This window comes from Scyliorhinus torazame, chromosome 1 (assembly GCF_047496885.1).
Source record: "Scyliorhinus torazame isolate Kashiwa2021f chromosome 1, sScyTor2.1, whole genome shotgun sequence".
NCBI lineage: Eukaryota > Metazoa > Chordata > Chondrichthyes > Carcharhiniformes > Scyliorhinidae > Scyliorhinus > Scyliorhinus torazame.
In genome coordinates, this window is record NC_092707.1 from 217,123,789 (window position 1) to 217,145,766 (window position 21,978).

Below are 21,978 nucleotides of genomic sequence, written 5' to 3' on the forward strand. Positions count from 1 at the left end.
TGATCCCCTCATGCGCGACCCACAAAACCTCCTTTCTATAACCCACCGGTAATATCACTTGATGAACTTTTGTCCATTTCTCATCTGCCTGAACATGTAAAGGTCTCTAGTTCCTCATTAATACATCATTTCTAATGTAATAATACTCTGGTATACACTCACATTTTAATTCTGAGTGCTTCTGATTCAACTGCTTTATTTCTGAATCCTTCTGTTGTAATTCTACCAACTTTCATGAGCTAAAGATATCCACTTTAGTAGTTAGCACTGCTGCCTCAAAGCACCAGGGGCCCAGGTCACAACCTTGGGTGACTGTCTGTGTGGAGTTTGTACATTTTCCCAGTGTCTGCGTGGCTTTCCTCTGGATTTCCTCGAGTAGTCCAAAGATGTGCAGATTAAGTGGATTGGCCAAGCTAAATTACCTTTCAGTGTCCAAAAAAAGGTTAGGTGGGGTTACAGGGATAGGGTTGGGGCAAGGGCCTGTGTGGTGTGATCCTTCGGAGGATTGGTGCAGGCTTGTTGAGCCGAATGGCCTCCTTCTACATGGTAGGGATTCTATGATCCACCACCTGCTCTAGTTCTTTATCAATAATCTGATCAAACATGGTTTCTCATAACTGAACTTTAGCTGCCCTATCAGTACTCCTCAAGTCTCATTCTTCTCACGGTTGCCTCATGGCGCCGAGGTCCCAGGTTCGATCCCGGCTCTGGGTCACTGTCTGTATGGAATTTGTACATTCTTCCCGTGTTTGAGTGGGTTTCGCACCCACAACCCAAAAGATGTGCAGGATAGGTGGATTGGCCACGCTAAATTGCCCCTTAATTTGAAAAATGAATTGGATACTCTAAACTTTTTTTAAAAAAAAGTCTCATCCTTCCTTCTCAACCAGTTATTTTGTGATCTTGTTAAACGGAACCTGGAAACACCCAGGATATGCTTCTTCTAACACCTCAATTGCTTCCACCAGCTTTTTACCCACAGTAGACATCACTTGCACCTGTGATCCAGCTATATCATTGCCCAGAATAAACTGTACCCTTTAAAAGGTAATTTTTCTACCACTACTTCACTTTTCATCAAACTCTCTAACAGCACATAATGGCACACTACTCCTTTCATCAAACTTTTACCAAAGGCTATATATCTCCGATCCCCTGGAGGGGGACTCGGGGATGGAACAGTTCCTTGTCAGACTGGTGGTGGGGGAGGACAGGAAACAAGGCTGGTAGCACCGCTCGGGCTGGGCGAAATCGTGGAGTGCATCAAGTTGGCACATTGCCAACATTGGCACTAACGACATAGGTAGCACATTGGCACTAACGACATAGGTAGGAAAGGGGATAAGGATGTCAGGCAGGCTTTCAGGGAGCTAGGATGGAAGCTCAGAACTAGAACAAACAGAGTTGTTATCTCTGGGTTGTTGCCCGTGCCACGTGATAGTGAGATGAGGAATAGGGAGAGAGAGCAATTAAACACGTGGCTACAGGGATGGTGCAGGCGGGAGGGATTCAGATTTCTGGATAACTGGGGCTCTTTCTGGGGAAGGTGGGATCTCTACAGACAGGATGGTCTACATCTGAACCTGCGGGGCACAAATATCCTGGGGGGGAGATTTGTTAGTGCTCTTTGGGGGGGTTTAAACTAATGCAGCAGGGGCATGGGAACCTGGATTGTAGTTTTAGGGTAAGGGAGAATGAGAGTATAGAGGTCAGGAGCTCAGATTTGACGTCACAGGAGGGGGCCAGTGTTCAGGTAGGTGGTTTGAAGTGTGTCTACTTCAATGCCAGGAGTATACGAAATAAGGTAGGGGAACTGGCAGCATGGGTTGGTACCTGGGACTTCGATGTTGTGGCCATTTCGGAGACATGGATAGAGCAGGGACAGGAATGGATGTTGCAGGTTCCGGGGTTTAGGTGTTATAGTAAGCTCAGAGAAGGAGGCAAAAGAGGGGGAGGTGTGGCGCTGCTAGTCAAGAGCAGTATTACGGTGGCGGAGAGGATGCTAGATGGGGACTCATCTTCCGAGGTAGTATGGGCTGAGGTTAGAAACAGGAAAGGAGAGGTCACCCTGTTGGGAGTTTTCTATAGGCCTCCAAATAGTTCTAGGGATGTAGAGGAAAGGATGGCGAGGATGATCCTGGATAAGAGCGAAAGTAATAGGGTAGTTATTATGGGAGACTTTAACTTTCCAAATATTGACTGGAAAAGATATAGTTCGAGTACATTAGATGGGTCATTTTTTGTACAGTGTGTGCAGGAGGGTTTCCTGACACAGTTTGTTGACAGGCCAACAAGAGGCGAGGCCACATTGGATTTGGTTTTGGGTAATGAACCCAGGCCAGGTGTTGGATTTGGAGGTAGGTGAGCACTTTGGGGACAGTGACCACAATTCGGTGACGTTTACGTTAAGGATGGAAAGGGATCAGTATACACCGCAGGGCAAGAGTTATAGCTGGGGGAAGGGAAATTATGATGCCATTAGACGTGACTTGGGGGGGATAAGGTGGAGAAGTAGACTGCAAGTTTTGGACACACTGGATAAGTGGGGCTTGTTCAAGGATCAGCTACTGCGTGTTCTTGATAAGTATGTACCGGTCAGGCAGGGAGAAAGGTGCCGAGCGAGGGAACCGTGGTTTACCAAAGAAGTGGAATCTCTTGTTAAGAGGAAGAAGGAGGCCTATGTGAAGATGAGGTGTGAAGTTTCAGTTGGGGCGATGGATAGTTACAAGGTAGCGAGGAAGGATCTAAAGAGAGAGCTAAGACGAGCAAGGAGGGGACATGAGAAGTATTTGGCAGGAAGGATCAAGGAAAACCCAAAAGCTTTCTATAGGTATGTCAGGAATAAGCGAATGACTAGGGACAGAGTAGGACCAGTCAAGGACAGGGATGGGAAGTTGTGTGTAGAGTCTGAAGAGATAGGCGAGATACTAAATGAATATTTTTCGTCAGTATTCACTCAGGAAAAAGATAATGTTGTGGAGGAGAATGCTGAGCTCCAGGTAAATAGATTAGATGGCATTGAGGTACGTAGGGAAGAGGTGTTGGCAATTCTGGACAGGCTGAAAATAGATAAGTCCCCGGGACCTGATGGGATTTATCCTAGGATTCTCTGGGAGGCCAGGGAAGAGATTGCTGGACCATTGGCTTTGATTTTTATGTCATCATTGGATACAGGAATAGTGCCAGAGGACTGGAGGATAGCAAATGTGGTCCCTTTGTTCAAAAAGGGGAGCAGAGACAACCCCGGCAACTATAGACCGGTGAGCCTCACGTCTGTAGTGGGTAAAGTCTTGGAGGGGATTATAAGAGACAAGATTTATAATCATCTAGATAGGAATAATATGATCAGGGATAGTCAGCATGGCTTTGTGAAGGGTAGGTCATGCCTCACAAACCTTATCGAGTTCTTTGAGAAGGTGACTGAACAGGTAGACGAGGGTAGAGCAGTTGATGTGGTGTATATGGATTTCAGCAAAGCGTTTGATAAGGTTCCCCACGGTAGGCTATTGCAGAAAATACGGAGGCTGGGGATTGAGGGTGATTTAGAGATGTGGATCAGAAATTGGCTAGCTGAAAGAAGACAGAGGGTGGTGGTTGATGGGAAATGTTCAGAATGGAGTTCTGTCACAAGTGGAGTACCACAAGGATCTGTTCTGGGGCCGTTGCTGTTTGTCATTTTTATCAATGACCTAGAGGAAGGCGCAGAAGGGTGGGTGAGTAAATTTGCAGACGATACTAAAGTCGGTGGTGTTGTCGATAGTGTGGAAGGAAGTAGCAGGTTACAGAGGGATATAGATAAGCTGCAGTGCTGGGCTGAGAGGTGGCAAATGGAGTTTAATGTAGAGAAGTGTGAGGTGATTCACTTTGGAAGGAAAAACAGGAATGTGGAATATTTGGCTAATGGAAAAGTTCTTGAAAGTGTGGATGAGCAGAGGGATCTAGGTGTCCATGTACATAGATCCCTGAAAGTTGCCACCCAGGCTGATAGGGTGGTGAAGAAGGCCTATGGAGTGTTGGCCTTTATTGGTAGAGGGATTGAGTTCCGGAGTCAGGAGGTCATGTTGCAGCTGTACAGAACTCTGGTACGGCCGCATTTGGAGTATTGCGTACAGTTCTGGTCACCGCATTATAGGAAGGACGTGGAGGCTTTGGAACGGGTGCAGAGGAGATTTACCAGGATGTTGCCTGGTATGGAGGGAAAATCTTATGAGGAAAGGCTGATGGACTTGAGGTTGTTTTCGTTAGAGAGAAGAAGGTTAAGAGGAGACTTAATAGAGGCATACAAAATGATCAGAGGGATAGATAGGGTGGACAGTGAGAGCCTTCTCCCGCGGATGGAAATGGCTAGCACGAGGGGACATAGCCTTAAACTGAGGGGTAATAGATATAGGACAGAGGTCAGGGGTAGGTTCTTTACGCAAAGAGTAGTGAGGCCGTGGAATGCCCTACCTGCTACAGTAGTGAACCCGCCAACATTGAGGGCATTTAAAAGTTTATTGGATAAACATATGGATGATAATGGTATAGTGTAGGTTAGATGGCTTTTGTTTCGGTGCAACATCGTGGGCCGAAGGGCCTGTACTGCGCTGTATTGTTCTATGTTCTATGTTCTAAGTCCATGCAATCAGTGCCGGGACCGGATGGGTTTGCAGTAGACTTTTACAAAACATTCTCTACAGCGCTGGTCCCGCACTTGCGGGAGATATTCAACGACTCACTGTCAAAGGGGGCCATGCTGCCCATGATGGCACAGGCCTCAATCTCATTGATCTCCAAAAAGGGCAAAAACCCGACTGAATGTGGAGCATACAGCCCCATCGCTCTCATAAACACTGATTCAAAAGTCCTTGCGAAAGTTCTGGCATGACACCTGGAGAACTGCCTACCAGGAGTGATCGTGGAAGATCAGACCGGGTTTGTCAAGGGCAAACAATTATCAGCGATCAGTAGACGCCTGCTGAATGTAATAATGACATCACCCAAGGGGAAGACACCAGATGTAATTGTTTCTTTGGACGCTGTGAAAGCCTTCGATTGAGTAGAATACCTCATGGAAGTGCTTGAACAGTTTGGGTTCGGGACAGGGTTCACCACGTGGGTGAAGCTCCTGTACAGCGCTCCTATGGTGCGTGTGCGAATGAATGGCACCAGCTCCGAATACTTTCAGCTGCAAAGAGGAACGAGCCCGTTATCCCCGCTCCTGTTCACACTGGCAATCAAAATCACTGGCTATCAGCCTTAGATCAGCAAACTGGCAGATGGGCATTCAGAGAGGGAGCAGAGAGCAGAGCCTCACTCTAAGCGGATAACCTGCTCCTCTATGTGTCGAACTGCCTAGCCAACATGGGAAAGATAATGGGACTCTTTAGGGAGTTCATTGCCTTCTCAGGTTATAAACTCAACCTGGGAAAGAGCAAAATATTCCTGGTGAACCCCCAAGAAGAAGGGCAGAGCTGCAGGAAATACCGTTTAAAGTGACCCAACCTTTGTCTGGCAGGGGGAAGAGATCCGAGGATACATAAGACCATCTTACAGCGAGGGTGACATGTGGGAGGCCTGGCCCTACCGAACCTCCTATTCCTGAGCCTAGTGGTAGGAGCTATCCTAAGGACATGGTGCCCATCTGTGGCAGTCTTTGGGGTGTCAGAGCATCCAGAGCTCTGGCCAGGGAGGGAGTGGACGCCCTGACCTTCGCATTACTGATTGTCAGGTGGAGACTTCTGCAAGGTTGGATGTCGGTAGCCCCACCCAGGACCTCGGAATGGCTTTCTGACCTAGCTGAGTTCCTGAGACTGGAGAAAATAAAGTTTGCAATAAGGGGATCCAAGGAGAGATTCCACAACACATGGAAAAAGTTCACAAGCCTCTTCACAGACTTGTTCGCAACAGCAGCTAACTAGGAGGTGGAGAGGGAGGGAAACAGCTAGGGAAGGCGGGGGGGGGGGGGGGGGCATCAGAGTGGGGGTAGAAAGAGGGGACAGGGCAGGGCGCCTGGATGAAAGGGTGCTTGCAAATAGTCGAGAAGAAATGGGGAGGAGAGCCACTTGCAGGAGGGGACACAAATCCTTCCCACACTGGCCAAACCTGGAAGACGGACTTGCCTGACTTCCCTTGAGAAGTTAGGGGGGGAACAGGCCTCCTCCCCTTCCCCCCCTTCTCCCCCCTTCCCCCCACCAGAACAAAGACAATCAGCAAACGAGGTGAAGGGTCCCGGCAATGAGTGTAAATATGTGGATAAAGCTGGGTGGAACTCTTGCCACTAAGCGGTAGGAATCTAAGTAAGAACCCTTCAAAAAACTGTATAATACGGGCAGCACGGTAGCATAGTGGTTAGCACAATTGCTTCACAGCTCCAGGGTCCCAGGTTCGATTCCCGGCTTGGGTCACTGTCTGTGCGGAGTCTGCACATTCTCCCCGTGTGTGCGTGGGTTTCCTCCGGGTGCTCCGGTTTCCTCTGACAGTCCAATGATGTGCAGGTTAGGTGGATTGGCTATGCTAAATTGCCCTTAGTGTCCAAAATTGTCCTTAGTGTTGGGTGGGGTTACGGGGTTATGGGGTTATGGGGATCGGGCGGAGTTGTGGGCTTGGATAGGGTGCTCTTTCCAAGAGCCGGTGCAGACTCGATGGGCCAAATGGCCTCCTTCTGCACTGTAACTTCTATGATACTTCTATGATACACTCAAACACTAATGTAAACAATGTAAGATAGAACTGGGACCTTGGTCGCACACGGCGACAGCTTGAGCCCATGTGTTGTCGTTACTATTGTGTGGATTATTACTAATGTTGTTCCTGTATTTTTCTTCTGCAAAGTTCTGTTTTTAAATGCAAAATACCAATAAAAATATTTTTTAAAAGATCAGCCATGATCTTATTGAATGGTGGAACAGGCTCAAGGGGCTGAGTGGCCTCCTCCTGTTCCTAATGTGTATGTTCATATGTAAGAGCCCTTTCTCTGAACACAGGACAGTACAGTTGGTGCAAACACTGTTGTGAAACAACTTACTTGGGTCATATACAAACTCATCCTGAAAGTATTGGCAGCTGGAAGCTGGGTCTAAGGGAAGGAAATGACCCAAGCTGATTGGCTTTGGTTTTATTGTGCTTCCTGTCAGGTGATTGCAACCAAAAGACTCTGCAGCCACTGAGATCAGCCTTCAGAGAAACTCAGCATGCTGGTACTCTACTGTTCATTCCATACTGCTCAACTTAATGTCCTCTGGCACTGTACCTTGCAGTCGCAGGAGGGGACACAAGCCCCTCCCACATGGCCCTGGTTGTTATATTGCACTCACATCTTGTCCTGTTTCACTGTCAGTCCTTGTGCACATTCAGTCTGTCCTGGTCTGTGTTTGGTTCAGTTGATCATGTTGTGGCTATATTGATACAGCTTTAGCTAACTGTCTACTAATAGTCTCTTGTCATTAGCAGGTGGTGTTTCAGTCAGCACTATGTTGATATTCCCAGGTTCAATCACTCCGCTGTTCTGTCTTGTTCATCTGCTCAGTCTTCGAACAGGTAAGGAGAATTTATTTTGCTATATTTATGCTTGCGATGTAAGTAGTGTTGTTGTGTAAGGGCTATGCTAGTAAACATTGTGTACTGTTGACAGAGGGAGCTGCAGCCTCCTGTGGCGGAATTGCTGCATTCCAACTGTGCCTGGTCATCATTACACCCCCATAACTGATCCTGTCTCAGCCCCCATCACTGCTAATTGGATAGTTTTTAAAATGTATTCAAGAGTGCCAACATTTATTACTCATCACTAATTGCCCTTGAGAAGGTGGTGGTGAGTTACCTGCTTGAACAGCTGCAGTCCACGTGGTGCAGGTACACCCCACGGTGCTGTTAGGGTGGGAATTCCAGGATTTTGGTGAATGCCTGGAGTGTAGATGTTACTCACTGCTGTCACTTTGCATTAGTGGTGAAGGGAGTAAATTTTGTGAATGGAGTGCCAATCAAGTGGGATGATTTGTCTTGCCTGGATGGTGTTGAGCTTCATGTGTGTTGTTGGAGTGATACTCAACCGGGCAAGTGGGGGATATTCCATTACACACCTTTGTAAAAAAAAAAAGCATTTTTAAATTTTAATGGTTTGACAATTGGATATATAAAGCACATAATATTTACAGAGTATGATGTTTCTTATGTACAGTTTTACATGCACCCCTTCTGTCACCCCCCCCCCCCACACCCCTTCCCCCTCCCACACACCCCTCCCTGCCCCCCATTCCCCCGTTGATCGTCGGGTTCCATCCTGGCACCACCTTCACCCTAGGTGTCGCATTGCTGTACTTCTTTCCTTCCTTATGCGATTCCTGCTGTTTTGGGTTTGCTGTGGGGGGGAGCTCTCTGCCCCCTCCGCTCTTTCCTCTTTTTCCACGTCTCTGCCAGATACTCCCCTGGGTTCCTTCCTTGCCTTCGCCCCCTTGCTGCTCTCTGCTTTATGCATTTTCGTCTGCCCTCATCGGTCTGCCTCACCCCTCTTTCTTCCTAATCACTATTGGCTTCAAACAGGTCTTGGAACAGGCTGATGAATAGCCCCCATGCTTTGTGGAAGCCCTCATCTGACCCTCGGATGGTGTACTTGATATTCTCCAGGTGCAGAAATTCTTACAGGTCTGCCAGTCAGTCTGCAGCTGTGGGTAATGCTGCTGATTGCCAGCCGAGCAGGATTCTCCAGCATGCGAGTAAGCAAGCAAAAGCCAGGGCATCAGCCCTCTTTCCCATATGTAGCTCTTGTAGAGGAGGTGGAGTTGGCTCTACTTAGTTCTTCACTCCAGAGTCCCCAACCCACTTCCGTCTCCAGTTCGTCCTCCCATTTCTGCCTAGCTCTGTCTAATCGTGTTCTTGCCCTTTCCAGAAGTCGTCCGTAGATGTCCCCACAGTTCCTCTTCTCCCTACTATCCGTGCCCGGTAGTTCCTCCAGTAAAGTGTCTCTTGGGGCCCGAGGGTACCTCGTTGTCTCCTTGCGGAGGAAGTTTTTGATTTGTAGATGCTGGAGCTCCTGTCCTATTGGCAGTTCCAGTTAGAACATAGAACATAGAACGATACAGCGCAGAACAGGCTCTTCGGACCACGATGTTGCACCGAAACAAAAGCCATCTAACCTACACTATGCCATTATCATCCATATGCTTATCCAATAAACGTTTAAATGCCCTCAGTGTTGGCGAGTTCACTATTGTTGCAGGTAGGGCATTCCACGGCCTCACCACTCTTTGAGTAAAGAACCTACCTCTGACCTCTGTCCTATATCTATTACCCCTCAGTTTAAAGCTAAGTCCCCTCGTGCCAGCCATTTCCATCCGCAGGAGAAGGCTCTCATTGTCCACCCTATCTAACCCCCTGATCATTTTGTATGCCTCTATTAAGTCTCCTCTTAACCTTCTTCTCTCCAACAAAAACAACCTCAAGTCCATCAGCCTTTCCTCATAAGATTTTCCCTCCATACCAGGCAACATCCTGGTAAATCTCCTCTGCACCCGCTCCAAAGCCTCCACGTCCTTCCTATAATGCGGTGACCAGAACTGTACGCAATACTCCAAATGCGGCCGTACCAGAGTTTTGTACAGCTGCAACATGACCTCATGGCTCCTAAACTCAATCCCTCTACCAATAAAGGCCAACACTCCATAGGCCTTCTTCACAACCCTATCAACCTGGGTGGCAACTTTCAGGGATCTATGTACATGGACACCTAGATCCCTCTGCTCATCCACACTTCCAAGAACTTTACCATTAGCCAAATATTCCGCATTCCTCTTATTCCTTCCAAAGTGAATCACCTCACACTTCTCTACATTAAACTCCATTTGCCACCTCTCAGCCCAGCTCTGCAGCTTATCTATGTCCCTCTGTAACCTGCTACATCCTTCCACACTGTCGACAACACCACCGACTTTAGTATCGTCTGCAAATTTACTCACCCACCCTTCTGCGCCCTCCTCTAGGTCATTGATAAAAATGACAAACAGCAACGGCCCCAGAACAGATCCTTGTGGTACGCCACTTGTAACTGAACTCCATTCTGAACATTTCCCATCAACCAATCTGTCTTCTTTCAGCTAGCCAATTTCTGATCCACATCTCTAAATCACCCTCAATCCCCAGCCTCCGTATTTTCTGCAATAGCCTACCGTGGGGAATCTTATCAAACGCTTTACTGAAATCCATACACACCACATCAACTGCTCTACCCTCGTCTACCTGTTCAGTTACCTTCTCAAAGAACTCGATAAGGTTTGTGAGGCATGACCTACCCTTCACAAAGCCATGCTGACTATCCCTGATCATATTATTCCTATTATGATGATTATAAATCTTGTCTCTTATAATCCCCTCCAAGACTTTACCAACTACAGACGTGAGGCTCACCGGTCTATAGTTGCCGGGGTTGTCTCTGCTCCCCTTTTTGAACAAAGGGACCACATTTGCTATCCTCCAGTCCTCTGGCACTATTCCTGTAGCCAATGATGACATAAAAATCAAAGCCAAAGGCCCAGCAATCTCTTCCCTGGCCTCCCAGAGAATCCTAGGATAAATCCCATCAGGCCCCGGGGACTTATCTATTTTCAGCCTGTCCAGAATTGCCAACACCTCTTCCCTACATACCTCAATGCCATCTATTCTAATATCCTGGGTCTCAGCATTCTCTTTCACAACATTCTCTTTTTCCTGAGTGAATACTGACGAAAAATATTCATTTAGTATCTCGCCTATCTCTTCAGACTCCACACACAACTTCCCATCCCTGTCCTTGACTGGTCCTACTCTTACCCTAGTCATTCGCTTATTCCTGACATACCTATAGAAAGCTTTTGGGTTTTCCTTGATCCTACCTGCCAAATACTTCTCATGTCCCCTCCTTGCCCGTCTTAGCTCTCTCTTTAGGTCCTTCCTCGCTACCTTGTAACTATCCATCGCCCCAACTGAAACTTCACACCTCATCTTCACATAGGCCTCCTTCTTCCTCTTTACAAGAGATTCCACTTAGAATCATAGAATCATAGAAGTTTACAGCATGGAAACAGGCCCTTCGGCCCAACCAGTCCATGCCGTCCAGTTTTTACCATTAAGCTAGTCCCAGTTGCCCGCACTTGGCCCATAACCCTCTATACCCATCTTACCCATGTAACTATCTGAATGCTTTTTAAAAGACACAATTGTACCCGCCTCTACTACTACCTCTGGCAGCACATTCCAGACACTCACTACCCTCTGAGTGAAGAAATTGCCCCTCTGGGCCCTTCTGAATCGCTCCCCTCTCACCTTAAACCTATGCCCTCTAGTTTTAGACTCCCCTACCTTTGGGAAAAGATGTTGACTATCTACCTTATATATGCCCCTCATTATTTTATAGACCTCTATAAGATCACCCCTAAGCCTCCTACGCTCCAGGGAAAAAAGTCCCAGTCTATCCAGCCTCTCTTTATAACTCAAACCATCAAGTCCCGGTAACATCCTAGTAAATCTTTTCTGCACTCTTTCTAGTTTAATAATATCCTTTCTATAATAGGGTGACCAGAACTGCACACAGTATTCCAAGTGTGACCGTACCAATGTCTTGTACAACTTCAACAAGACGTCCCAACTCCTGTATTCAATGTTCTGACCAATGAAACCAAGCATGCCGAATGCCTTCTTCACCACCCTGTCCACCTGCGACTCCACCTTCAAGGAGCTATGAACCTGTACTCCTAGATCTCTTTGTTAAACTTCTTTGGTAAACCACGGTTCCCTCGCTCTACGCCTTCCTCCCTGCCTGACCGGTACGTACTTATCAAGAACACACAGTAGCTGTTCCTTGAACAAGCTCCACTTATCCAGCGTGCCCAACACTTGCAGCCTACTTCTCCAACCTATCCCCCCCAAGTCACGTCTAATGGCATCATAATTGCCCTTCCCCCAGCTATAACTCTTGCCCTGCGGTGTATACTGATCCCTTTCCATCACTAATGTAAACGTCACCGAATTGTGGTCACTGTCCCCAAAGTGCTCTCCTACCTCCAAATCCAACACCTGGCCTGGTTCATTACCCAAAACCAAATCCAACGTGGCCTCGCCTCTTGTTGGCCTGTCAACATATTGTGTCAGGAAACCCTCCTGCACACATTGTACAAAAAACAACCCATCTAATGTACTCGAACTATATCTTTTCCAGTCAATATTTGGAAAGTTAAAGTCTCCCATAATAACTACCCTGTTACTTTCGCTCTTATCCAGGATCATCCTCGCCATCCTTTCCTCTACATCCCTAGAACTATTTGGAGGCCTATAGAAAATTCCCAACAGGGTGACCTCTCCTTTCCTGTTTCTAACCTCAGCCCATACTACCTCGGAAGATGAGTCCCCATCTAGCATTCTCTCCGCCACCGTAATACTGCTCTTGACTAGCAGCGCCACACCACCCCCTCTTTTGCCTCCTTCTCTGAGCTTACTAAAACACCTAAACCCCGGAACCTGCAACATCCATTCCTGTCCCTGCTCTATCCATGTCTCCGAAATGGCCACAACACCGAAGTCCCAGGTACCAACCCATGCTGCCAGTTCCCCTACCTTATTTCGTATACTCCTGGCATTAAAATAGACACACTTCAAACCACCTACCTGAACACTGGCCACCTCCTGCGCCGTCAAAGCTGTGCTCCTGACCTCTATACTCTCATTCTCCCGTACCCTAAAACTACAATCCAGGTTCCCATGCCCCTGCTGCATTAGTTTAAATCCCCCCAAAGAGCACTAACAAATCTCCGCCCCAAGATATTTGTGCCCCTCAGGTTCAGATGTTGACCATCCTGTCTGTAGAGGTCCCATCTTCCCCAGAAAGAGCCCCAGTTATCCAGAAATCTGAATCCCTCCCGCCTGCACCATCCCTGCAGCCACGTGTTCAATCGCTCTCTCTCCCTATTCCTCATCTCATTATCACATGGCACGGGCAACAACCCAGAGATAACAACTCTGCTTGTTCTAGTTCTGAGCTTCCATCCTAGCTCCCTGAAAGCCTGCCTGACATCCTTGTCCCCTTTCCTACCTATGTCATTAGTGCCAATGTGGACCACGACTTGGGGCTGCTGCCCCTCCCCCTTAAGGACCAGGAAAACAAGTTCTTCTGGTATTTCGTCTAGGGTTGCGTGTCTGTCACCCATGTAAAAGTCCCTGACTTCGAGCGTTCCCCTGTCCTGTCTCCACTGGTTTAGCTGATCTAGCACAGTGGGCTAAAACGCTGGCTTCTAATGCAGAACAAGGCCAGCAGCGCGGGTTCAATTCCCGTCCCGGCTGCTCGAACGGGCGCCGGAATGTGGCGACGAGGGGCTTTTCACAGTAACTTCATTGAAGCCTACTTGTGACATGCAATTATTATTATTATTACTTCTTGAAGGTGGTGTCTAGCATGGCTGGTGGGAATTTGTAATTGCCACAGATGGGGGCCATGGAAAATCTCGGTGAAACTGAAATGTTGTATCATTTGGTTCCATGTCATCAATGTGGTACCACCACTGGGCAGGATGTGTATTTCGCCGGGGCCAATGGAAGCGCTGCTGTGACTAAGGCTCAGAGGGTCGTTCCCTTGCAGGAGAATTACTCCAGCCTCACCCATTCAGCGTTCGGTTCTTGGATCCATCCCCTCACCCTCTCGGCTGTGGCAGCCCAGTGGTAATATTGCAGCTTCAGAAGGGTCAGGCCGCCCATGTTTTTTCTCCTTTGCAGTGTAGACTTGGGGATCCTTGAGTTTTTTCACCCCCCCACCCTAACGCCATGATCATTTTGTCTATCCCTTGGAAAAAGGCCTTGGGGATAACGGTCGGTATGGATCTAAAAAGGAATAGGAACCTTGATCATCTGATGGTCACAGTTAGCTGTCTACCTTGACTCTTCTGCATTCATCTCTGGTATGTAGTTCTCCAGTCTCTTAGCCAGTACTTTCACAAGCATCTTCGCGTCCACATTGAGCAGTGAAATGGATCTATATGATCCGCATTCCGTTGGGTCTTTTTCTTTTTTGGGTATCAGCGATATTGTAGCCTGTGTTAGTGTTGAAGGCAGGGTGTCCCTTGCTGGTGAGTCTGCGAACATGTCCTACAGGTGAGGGGCCAGGGTTGATGCAAATTCTTTGCAGAAGTCCGCCGGAACCCATCCAGTCCTGGCACCTTCCCGCCTGCATGGAGTTGATGGTCTCCATGATCGATCCCAGTCCTAGAGGTGCTTCCAGTTCCCCTCACCTGTCGTCCCCCACGACCAGCATGTCCAGTGCATTGAAGAACTGTTTCATCCCCGAGTTTCCATCAGGGGGCTCAGAGATATACGGGGCGGGGTTCTCTGATCCTGAGGCTAAGTGTTGACGCCGTCGGAAACGCCGTCACGCTTCCGCTCCAGCTGCTGATCCGGCCGTGGAATGGGCGCCGGGAGATGCTTGCATGCGCAGTGGGTGCGGCGCGAACCCACGCATGTGCAGTCCCACCGGCGCGAGCTCCGCGCATGTGAGGTGTCTCCTTGTCCGCGCAGGCCCCGACCCAACATGGCGCAGGAGTACAGGAGCCGGTGTGGAGGAAAGGAGGCGGGAGACAGAGAGGCCGGCCCGCCGATCGGTTGGTCCCAATCGCGGGCCAGACCACATCGGAGGCCCCCCCACCGGGATCGGACCCCCCCCCTTCCCCCCACAGGCTGCCCCCGGACCATTCAACGCCGAGTTACCGCCGGCTCAGAGCATTTTAGAACGGTGCCAGCGGAACTCAGGTATTTTATTACGGTCGCTCAGCCCATCCAGGCCGGAGAATCGCGGGGGGGCCGTGTAGAGCGGCCCCCGACCGGCGCCGCGCCAACCACGCCGGCGCCAATGGAGCAGATTCTCCGCTCTGCGGAGAATCGCATCCCGGCATCGGGGTGGCGTGGCGCGATTCGCACGGCCACCCGGCGATTCTCCCACCCGGTGTGGAGTCGGAGAATCCCACCCACAGTCTCCAGTAGAAAGCCTCAAATGCTGAGTTGATCTTTTATGGTTCGGCTACCAGTTCGCATCTGCTATCCTTCACCTGTACTATCTCCCTCATGGCTGCCTGCTTTCTCAGCTGGTGAGCCAACAGGTAGCTAACTTTCTCTCTGTGCTCATAGAAGTACCCCGTGTCTGGCAGAGTTGGTGTACTGTTTTCCTGGTGGACAGCAGCTTAAAGTCCATTTCTAGCTTGTTCCTCTCCGCCAGAAGCTCTGCGGTCAGTGTCTCAGAATTTTTTGTCGACCTCCAGGATGGAGTCGATTAGTTCCTGCCCAGTTCCTCTCTCTTCCCTGTCTCTACGTGCCTATCTCTCCCCTAGTCACCACCTTCAGTGCCTCTCAGAATGTGGAAGGTGAGACTTCCCCATTCTGGTTGTTAGTGATGTACTCACCTATGGCTTGCGATGTTTTCTGGCAGAAGACCTTGTCGACCAAGAGGTCCATGTTTCAATCTCCATGCGGGGTATTGGGCACTGCCTGTCTCCAACCTCACATCCATGTAATGTGGGGCGTGGTCGGAGATGACTATCATGAAATATTCTGCTCTGGCTATTTCTGGAAGCACCAATTTGCCCACTGCAAAGAAGTCATTTCGGGTGTATACTTTATCCTCTGGCGCAAAGAATGAAAATTCCTTCTCACCGGGGTGTAGGATTCTCCAGCGGTCCTCTGCCCCATCTGCTCCATGAAAGTTCCCAGTTCCCTAGCCATGTCTGTCTTTTCCCCCATTTTAGGGCTTGATCGGTCCGTCAGTGGGTCCTGAACGCAGTTGAAGTCATCTCCCATGATCAATCAGTGTGTCAATGTCGGTGATTTCCACCATATTCTTTTTTATTAAGTCCATGTCATCCCAGTTGGGAGCGTACATGTTTACCAGAACTACCGGTGACCCGTCCAGTACACCACTGACTATGACGTACTGTCCCCCTGGGTCCGTAACCATTCCTGTCACCTTGCTAATCAGTATTGCTACTCCTCTAGCCCTCGTCCCGTAGCATGAATGGTACGTTTGTCCCACCAAGACTTTCCTTACCCACAGTCAGTCCTTCTCTCTCAGGTGGGTCTCTTGCTTTCAAACTTCTTGAGTGGGTGAAGACTCTGGATCTTTACACTGGGCCATTAAGTTCCCTGACATTCCAGGTGATAATCCTGGTGGAGGACGTCTGTCCCCCCGTTCCTGCGGGATCAACTATACTTACTTGGTTGACATGCCCCTGCACTCTGGGGTTTCCCTTTGTGAGGGGGCCATCCAATATGGCCGTAGTCACCGTTCTCACCATGAGGTCGGGCCCCTGCACTCCGGGGTTTTCCTTTGTCCAGGGGGCACCCAACCGACCACCAACTTTGTGTGTGCCACGTGGGTGCACCCCTGCACTCTGGAGCTTCCCTTTGTTTAGGGACCCTCCAAAATGGCTGCTTGTGTGGCCATCTTCTTCCCTCTACCTGCACCTTACCTGTCAAAGCCAATCTGAAAATGAATCATTTCTTCTCCCCATGTTACCTTTGTGTTCCTTCTCTCCCCCCAACCCCCATCTCCCCCTTTGCGTTCCCCCTCCCTGTACCTGTGTTCTCTCCCCCCCCTCCTCCAGACACTCCCTCCCTGTCGGGAAATGCACCGCGGCCCCTCTTACTATCATACTTCCTGCGCTAGCTTTCCCTGCTCATGTGGTGGCCCTGCTCTCGGAGCTGTACCATGCCCTCTGACTGTCTGCTCTCTCTGCCTATGCCTCACTTTACCTGCGTTCCGCTGCCCTTGCCCTTCCCTGCTATCTGGTCTATCTGATGAAAGCGAGGCAGCACAGTCCCGTGCAAATATATCACGAGTTCATGCGAGAAGGCGGTGGCATAGTGGTGTTGTCGCTGGACTAATAATCCAGAGACTCAGGATAATGATCTGGGGACCCGGTTTCAAATCTCACCATGGCACGTGATGGAATTTAAACTCATTAAAATACCTGGAATTAAAAGTCTAATGATGACCATGAAACCATTGTCGATTGTTGGAAAAACCCATCTGGTTCACTAATGTCCTTTGGAGAAGGAAATCTGCTGTCTTTACCTGGTCTGGCCTGCATGTGACTCCAGATCCACACCAATGTCTTGGCTCTTAACTGCCCCCTCCAGGGCATTTAAGGATGGGCAATAAATGCTGGCCCGCCTGTGACGCCCACGTCCCATGAATGAATAAAATATTTTTTTTTAAAGTTTTTTCCTCTCTCTCTTTCCTTCTCTGCTTCGCCTTCAGTGCTGCCTCGCCTGCTCTTTGTCCAGGCCCTTTGACCGACCAAACTCATCCGCCTCCGTAAGGGTGCTGAAGTCGAGTTCCTTATTTTGGAACGTGACCCAGAGCCTGGCTGGGAAGAGCATTCCAAATTTTATCCCGTTCCTATACAGGGCCGATTTCTTTTGATTGAATTCGGCCCTGCTTTTTGCCAGATCCGCCCGAATGTTTTGATGGACCCAGATCCTGTGTCCTTCCCAGCTACTCGCCTTTGTCTGTCTCGCCCACCTCAGGATCCTATCACGATCCTGGTATCGATGATAATCGTCCTCGGTTGTTCCCCGCCTTGGGCTTCGTTCGGAGCAACCTGTGCGCTCTGTCGATATCCGGTGGGGGGGGGGGGGGGGGTTGGTGAAGCTATCCATCATGACTTGGTTGTCCAGCATTTGGGCCATGTAGCCCGTCAGGTCCCTGCCCTCGATCCCCTCTGGCAAGCCCACAATCTGAATGTTCTGGGGCGGGCTCAATTGTCCTGGTCCTCAACTTTCCCCTTGAAGCTCCCCATGGGTCGCTACCAACATTTTTATTTCTGCCTCCAGGGTGACAATCCTGTCGCTCTGGTCCATCAACGCTTTCTCCAGCTCCTGGAATGGTTTTCCCTGCGTCTCCACCTTCTTCCCCAGTCCACTGATCACTGTTTGCATGGCGACCATCTCATATGTAACCACCACCTTGACCACCACCTGGATTTACACCTTTATCGCCTCTCTCATCACAGCCAGTTCCTTCATAAGGAATACCTTCCAACCATCTCCAGATGCGGGATGCGTTGGTGGGGTGGTTGTTGGGGGAGGCTCATGCTCGGGTTGTCGGTCTCCCTCTCTCCTGGGTGGTCGGGCCCCATCGCCTCGTTGGTCCGGCGGCTCGTCCACCTGTTGCTCGTGTCCTTTTCCTCCACTCCTGCAGTCTTTACGGCCTCTAGAACTCCCATTTGCTGGCATGCTCGCTCTGTTCCTTCCCTTTCTCGATTCAGGGTTTGATGCTGTTGAATTTATAGCCTAAATCTGCCTAAAATGCTATTTGTTTATGTTCTGGAGGAGAGCCACCTGATGTGTGTCTGCTCAGAACATCACCATCACAGGAAGTCTTCCATTAGACTCCTGACTTGTGCCTTATAGATGGTGGACAGGAGGTGAGTTACATGCCACAAGATTTCTGGATTCTAACCTTGTTGACACAGTATTCCTATGTCGAGTCAGTTCAGTTTCTGGTCAATGATAAAAACCCGGGTGTTGATAGTGGAGGTTTCAGTGATGGTAATGCCATTGAATGTCAAGGGATGATGGTTAGATTCTCTCTTGTTGGAGATGGTCATTGCCTGGCACTTGTGAGCCACGAATGCTACTTGGCACTTGTTAACGCAAGCCAGATATTATCCAGGTCTTGTTGCATTTGGACAGAGAATCGTAGAAGCCCTACAGTGCAGAAGGAGGCCATTTGGCCCATCAAGTCTGCACCGACCCTCTGAAAAAGCACCCAACCTAGGTCCACTCCCCTGTCCTATCTCCGTAACCCCATCTAATCATTTGATACTAAGCGGCAAATTACATTGGCCAATCCACCTAACCTGCACATCTTTGGACTTTGAGAGGAAACCAGAGCACCCAGAGGAAACCCACGTGCACACAGGAGAACATACAAACTCCACACAGACCAATCTCCCAAGGTCGGAATCAAACCTGAGCCCCTGGCGCTCTGAGGCGCCACCATGCCATCTACAGTCATACATGGCCTGCTACAGCATCTGAGAATGTGTGAATTGTGCTGAACATTGTGCAGTTTTAAGCGAACATCTCCACATCTGACCTTATGATGGGAGGAAGATCATTGATGAAGCAGCTGAAGATGGTTGGGCCCGGGACACTACCCTGAGAAACTCCTGCAGTGATGTCCTGAAACATAGATGATTGACCTCAAACAACCATCTTCATTGTGCCAGGTATAACACCAACCAACAGAGAGCTTTACCCCTGATTCCCATTTACTCCAGTTTAGATCGGGATCTTTGATGCCAGACTCAGCCAGAGTTTGGCAGATGGAGTTTAATATGGATAAGTGGGAGGTTATCCATTTTGGCCAAAAAATAGAAAGGCAAATTATTATCTCAATGGAAAGCAGCTTCAAAATGCGCCTGGGCAGAAGTATCTGGGTGTCTTTGTCCATGAATGGCAGAAGATCGGTATGCAGGTACAGCATGTATTAAAAAGGTAAATGGAATGTTAGTGTTTATTGCGAAAGGACTGGAGTATAAAAGTAGAGAAGTGTTTTTGCAATTGTCTAGGGTGTTGGTGAGACCACATCTGGAGTATTGTGTCCAGTTTTTGTCTCCTTATTTGAGGAAGGATGTGGTGGCATTTTGAGGCAGTTGAGAGGAGGTTCACCAGATTGCCGCCGGGGATGAAAGGGTTGATGTATGAGGAGAGATTAAACAGTTTGGGCTCAGACTCGCTCATGTTCAGAAGGATGAGAGGGGATCTGATTGAGGTATTTTCTATAAAAGGGATTGATAAAACAAATGTAGACCAAATGTTCCCCCTTGTCCTGTAATCTAGAATGAGAGGTCACAAATATAGTGCTGTGGAATCTGAGTCATTAAAATGGTTTCAAGAAGGAGAATCCTAGGGCGGGGTTCTCCGGCGCCAGTTTTTCGGTGGGGGCGGGAATCACGTCGCGTTGGCAGTGGGCCCCCCCCCCCCGGTGATTCCCCCGCGATGGGCTGAGTGGCCGCCCGTTTTTGGCCGGTCCCGCCGGCGTGAAATACAGCAGGTCCTTACCGGTGGGACCAGGGCCGGGATTCTCCCCGAACCAGCGTGGCGGGCGCTACCGGCGCCGAGGAGTGGCGTGAACCACTCCGGCATTGGGCCACCCGGAAGGTGTGGAATCCTCTGCACCTTCAGGGGCTAGGCCGGCGCTGGCGGGGTTGGTGCCGCGCCAACCGGTGCTGAAGGGCCTCTGCCGGACGGCGCGAGTTGGCGCATGCACGGCATGCGTGTGCTGGCGTGATCCCAGCACATGCGCAGGGGGATTCTTCTCTGCGCCGGCCATGGTGCGGACGGAAACAGTACCCCCACGGCACACGCCCGCCCGCGGATCGGTGGGCCCTGATCGCGGGCCAGGCCACCATGGGGGCACACCTCGAGGCCAGATCCCCCCGCACCCCCCACAAGGACTCCGCAGGCTGCCGGCAGAGCCAGGTCACGCTGGCGGGATCGGCCGGAAACGAGCGGCCACTCGGCCCATCGCTCGGCAGAGAATCCGGACTGATTGGGGGCCTCCACCGTGGCCTGGCCAGTGATTGGGGCCTACCGATTGGAGGGCCAGCCTCTCATGGTGGGGGCCTCTTTTGCTTCATGCCAGCCCCTGTAGCTCTACACCATGTTGCGCCATGGCCGGTGCAGAGAAGGAAGCTACCACGCATGTGCGCATTCGCACTGGTTGCAGCGCGCATGCGCAGACCTGCGACGCACGTTTGACGCAGGTATCAGCAGCTGGAGCAGCGGGGGTCGCTCCAGTGCCGTGCTGGCCTCCTAAAGGGCAGAGGATCACTACACTTAGCGGTCCGATGACGCCGTTGTTAAACTCTCCAGTTTTTATGACGGCGTCAACACTCTGCCATCAGATGGGAGAATCCCGCCCATTATTTCTAATTTATATTTAAAGAGACAGAAAGGATATATTACTGCATTTAATTGTATGTAGGTCGTGAGCTTTTTCTTTTCATTCATGGGATGGGGGTGTCACTGGCCGGGCCAATGCTTATTGCCCATCCCTAATTGCCCTTGAACTTTCTTGCTTGGCCATTTCAGCGGACAGTTAAAGGGCAATCACATTGCTGTGGGTCTGGAGTCACATGCAGGCCAGAAGGTCCCTTTTCTTCCCATGTACTTAATGATCTGCTCGCAGAAAAATACTTTTCGCTGTACCTCGGTACACGTGACAATAAACAAATCCAATCCAATCATAACTAGAGATTCACTTGAACTTCTGTATAAATAAACACAGATGATAGCTATGGCTGTTGGGCTAAGAGCTGTTTGTTTGCAATGTGTAATTCTGGAAGTAAAATTTTGCAAAGATTGGTTCTGGTTATATCCTTCACCAGCCAGCTTCATGGGATAGAGAGTAAAAATATATGACACACAGGGAGGTCATTTGACGCAGCGACACCAAGCTGGTTCTCCACTGAGCAATCCAGTCAGACCTCTCCCCAAAAAGGGGACAAGCCCTGTCCCTGTCTCCGTCTCACCATGTTTGCGATTGGTGTTATTTGTGGGCAGGATTGTTGGTGAACTAATGTTCTTTGATGGCCTGATTTTTAAAAATCACTTTACTATAATTGACCTTTGGTGAATGAGATGCTTCTTTCTTGGAACAGTGTGGTGATACGCATATGCACAGTCAAGTATATAGTTATCTATTAATGTATATAGTTATCTAGATGACCTCCGATCAGCAGGCGTTGATAGGGATCCCCCATGAGACTCGAGAGATCGGCAGTTGGTAGTACGTTGTACTGGAGGACAGTCACATTAGAAGTAGCTCCAGGAGAATTCACTTATTTGTTATTGTTTGTATTATAGTTCATTAGTTATCTTTCCATGTGTCTGTTTTGTTAATAAACTATCTTACTACTCAAAGAATTAGATGTTCTGAGTGCATCTTTGCCATGGCCACAACACACAACGTAACATAGTACCAGGAGTATA

At 49.4% G+C, this 21,978-nt stretch overlaps 1 protein-coding gene across 2 annotated transcripts in view; it reads left to right on the forward strand.

The window, feature by feature from the left end:
- The window catches only part of LOC140430125 (interleukin-6 receptor subunit beta-like), a 548,481-nt gene that overhangs the window by 68,433 nt on the left and 458,070 nt on the right, over window positions 1–21,978 (forward strand). The window contains exon 2 of one of the 2 annotated variants that reach the window (XM_072517643.1): window positions 7,429–7,518. In XM_072517643.1, coding sequence (XP_072373744.1) covers window positions 7,452–7,518 — 67 coding nt within the window. In that variant the 5' untranslated portion in view covers window positions 7,429–7,451. The remainder of the gene's footprint in view (window positions 1–7,428; window positions 7,519–21,978) is intronic. The other variant, XM_072517640.1, reaches the window with a different exon arrangement.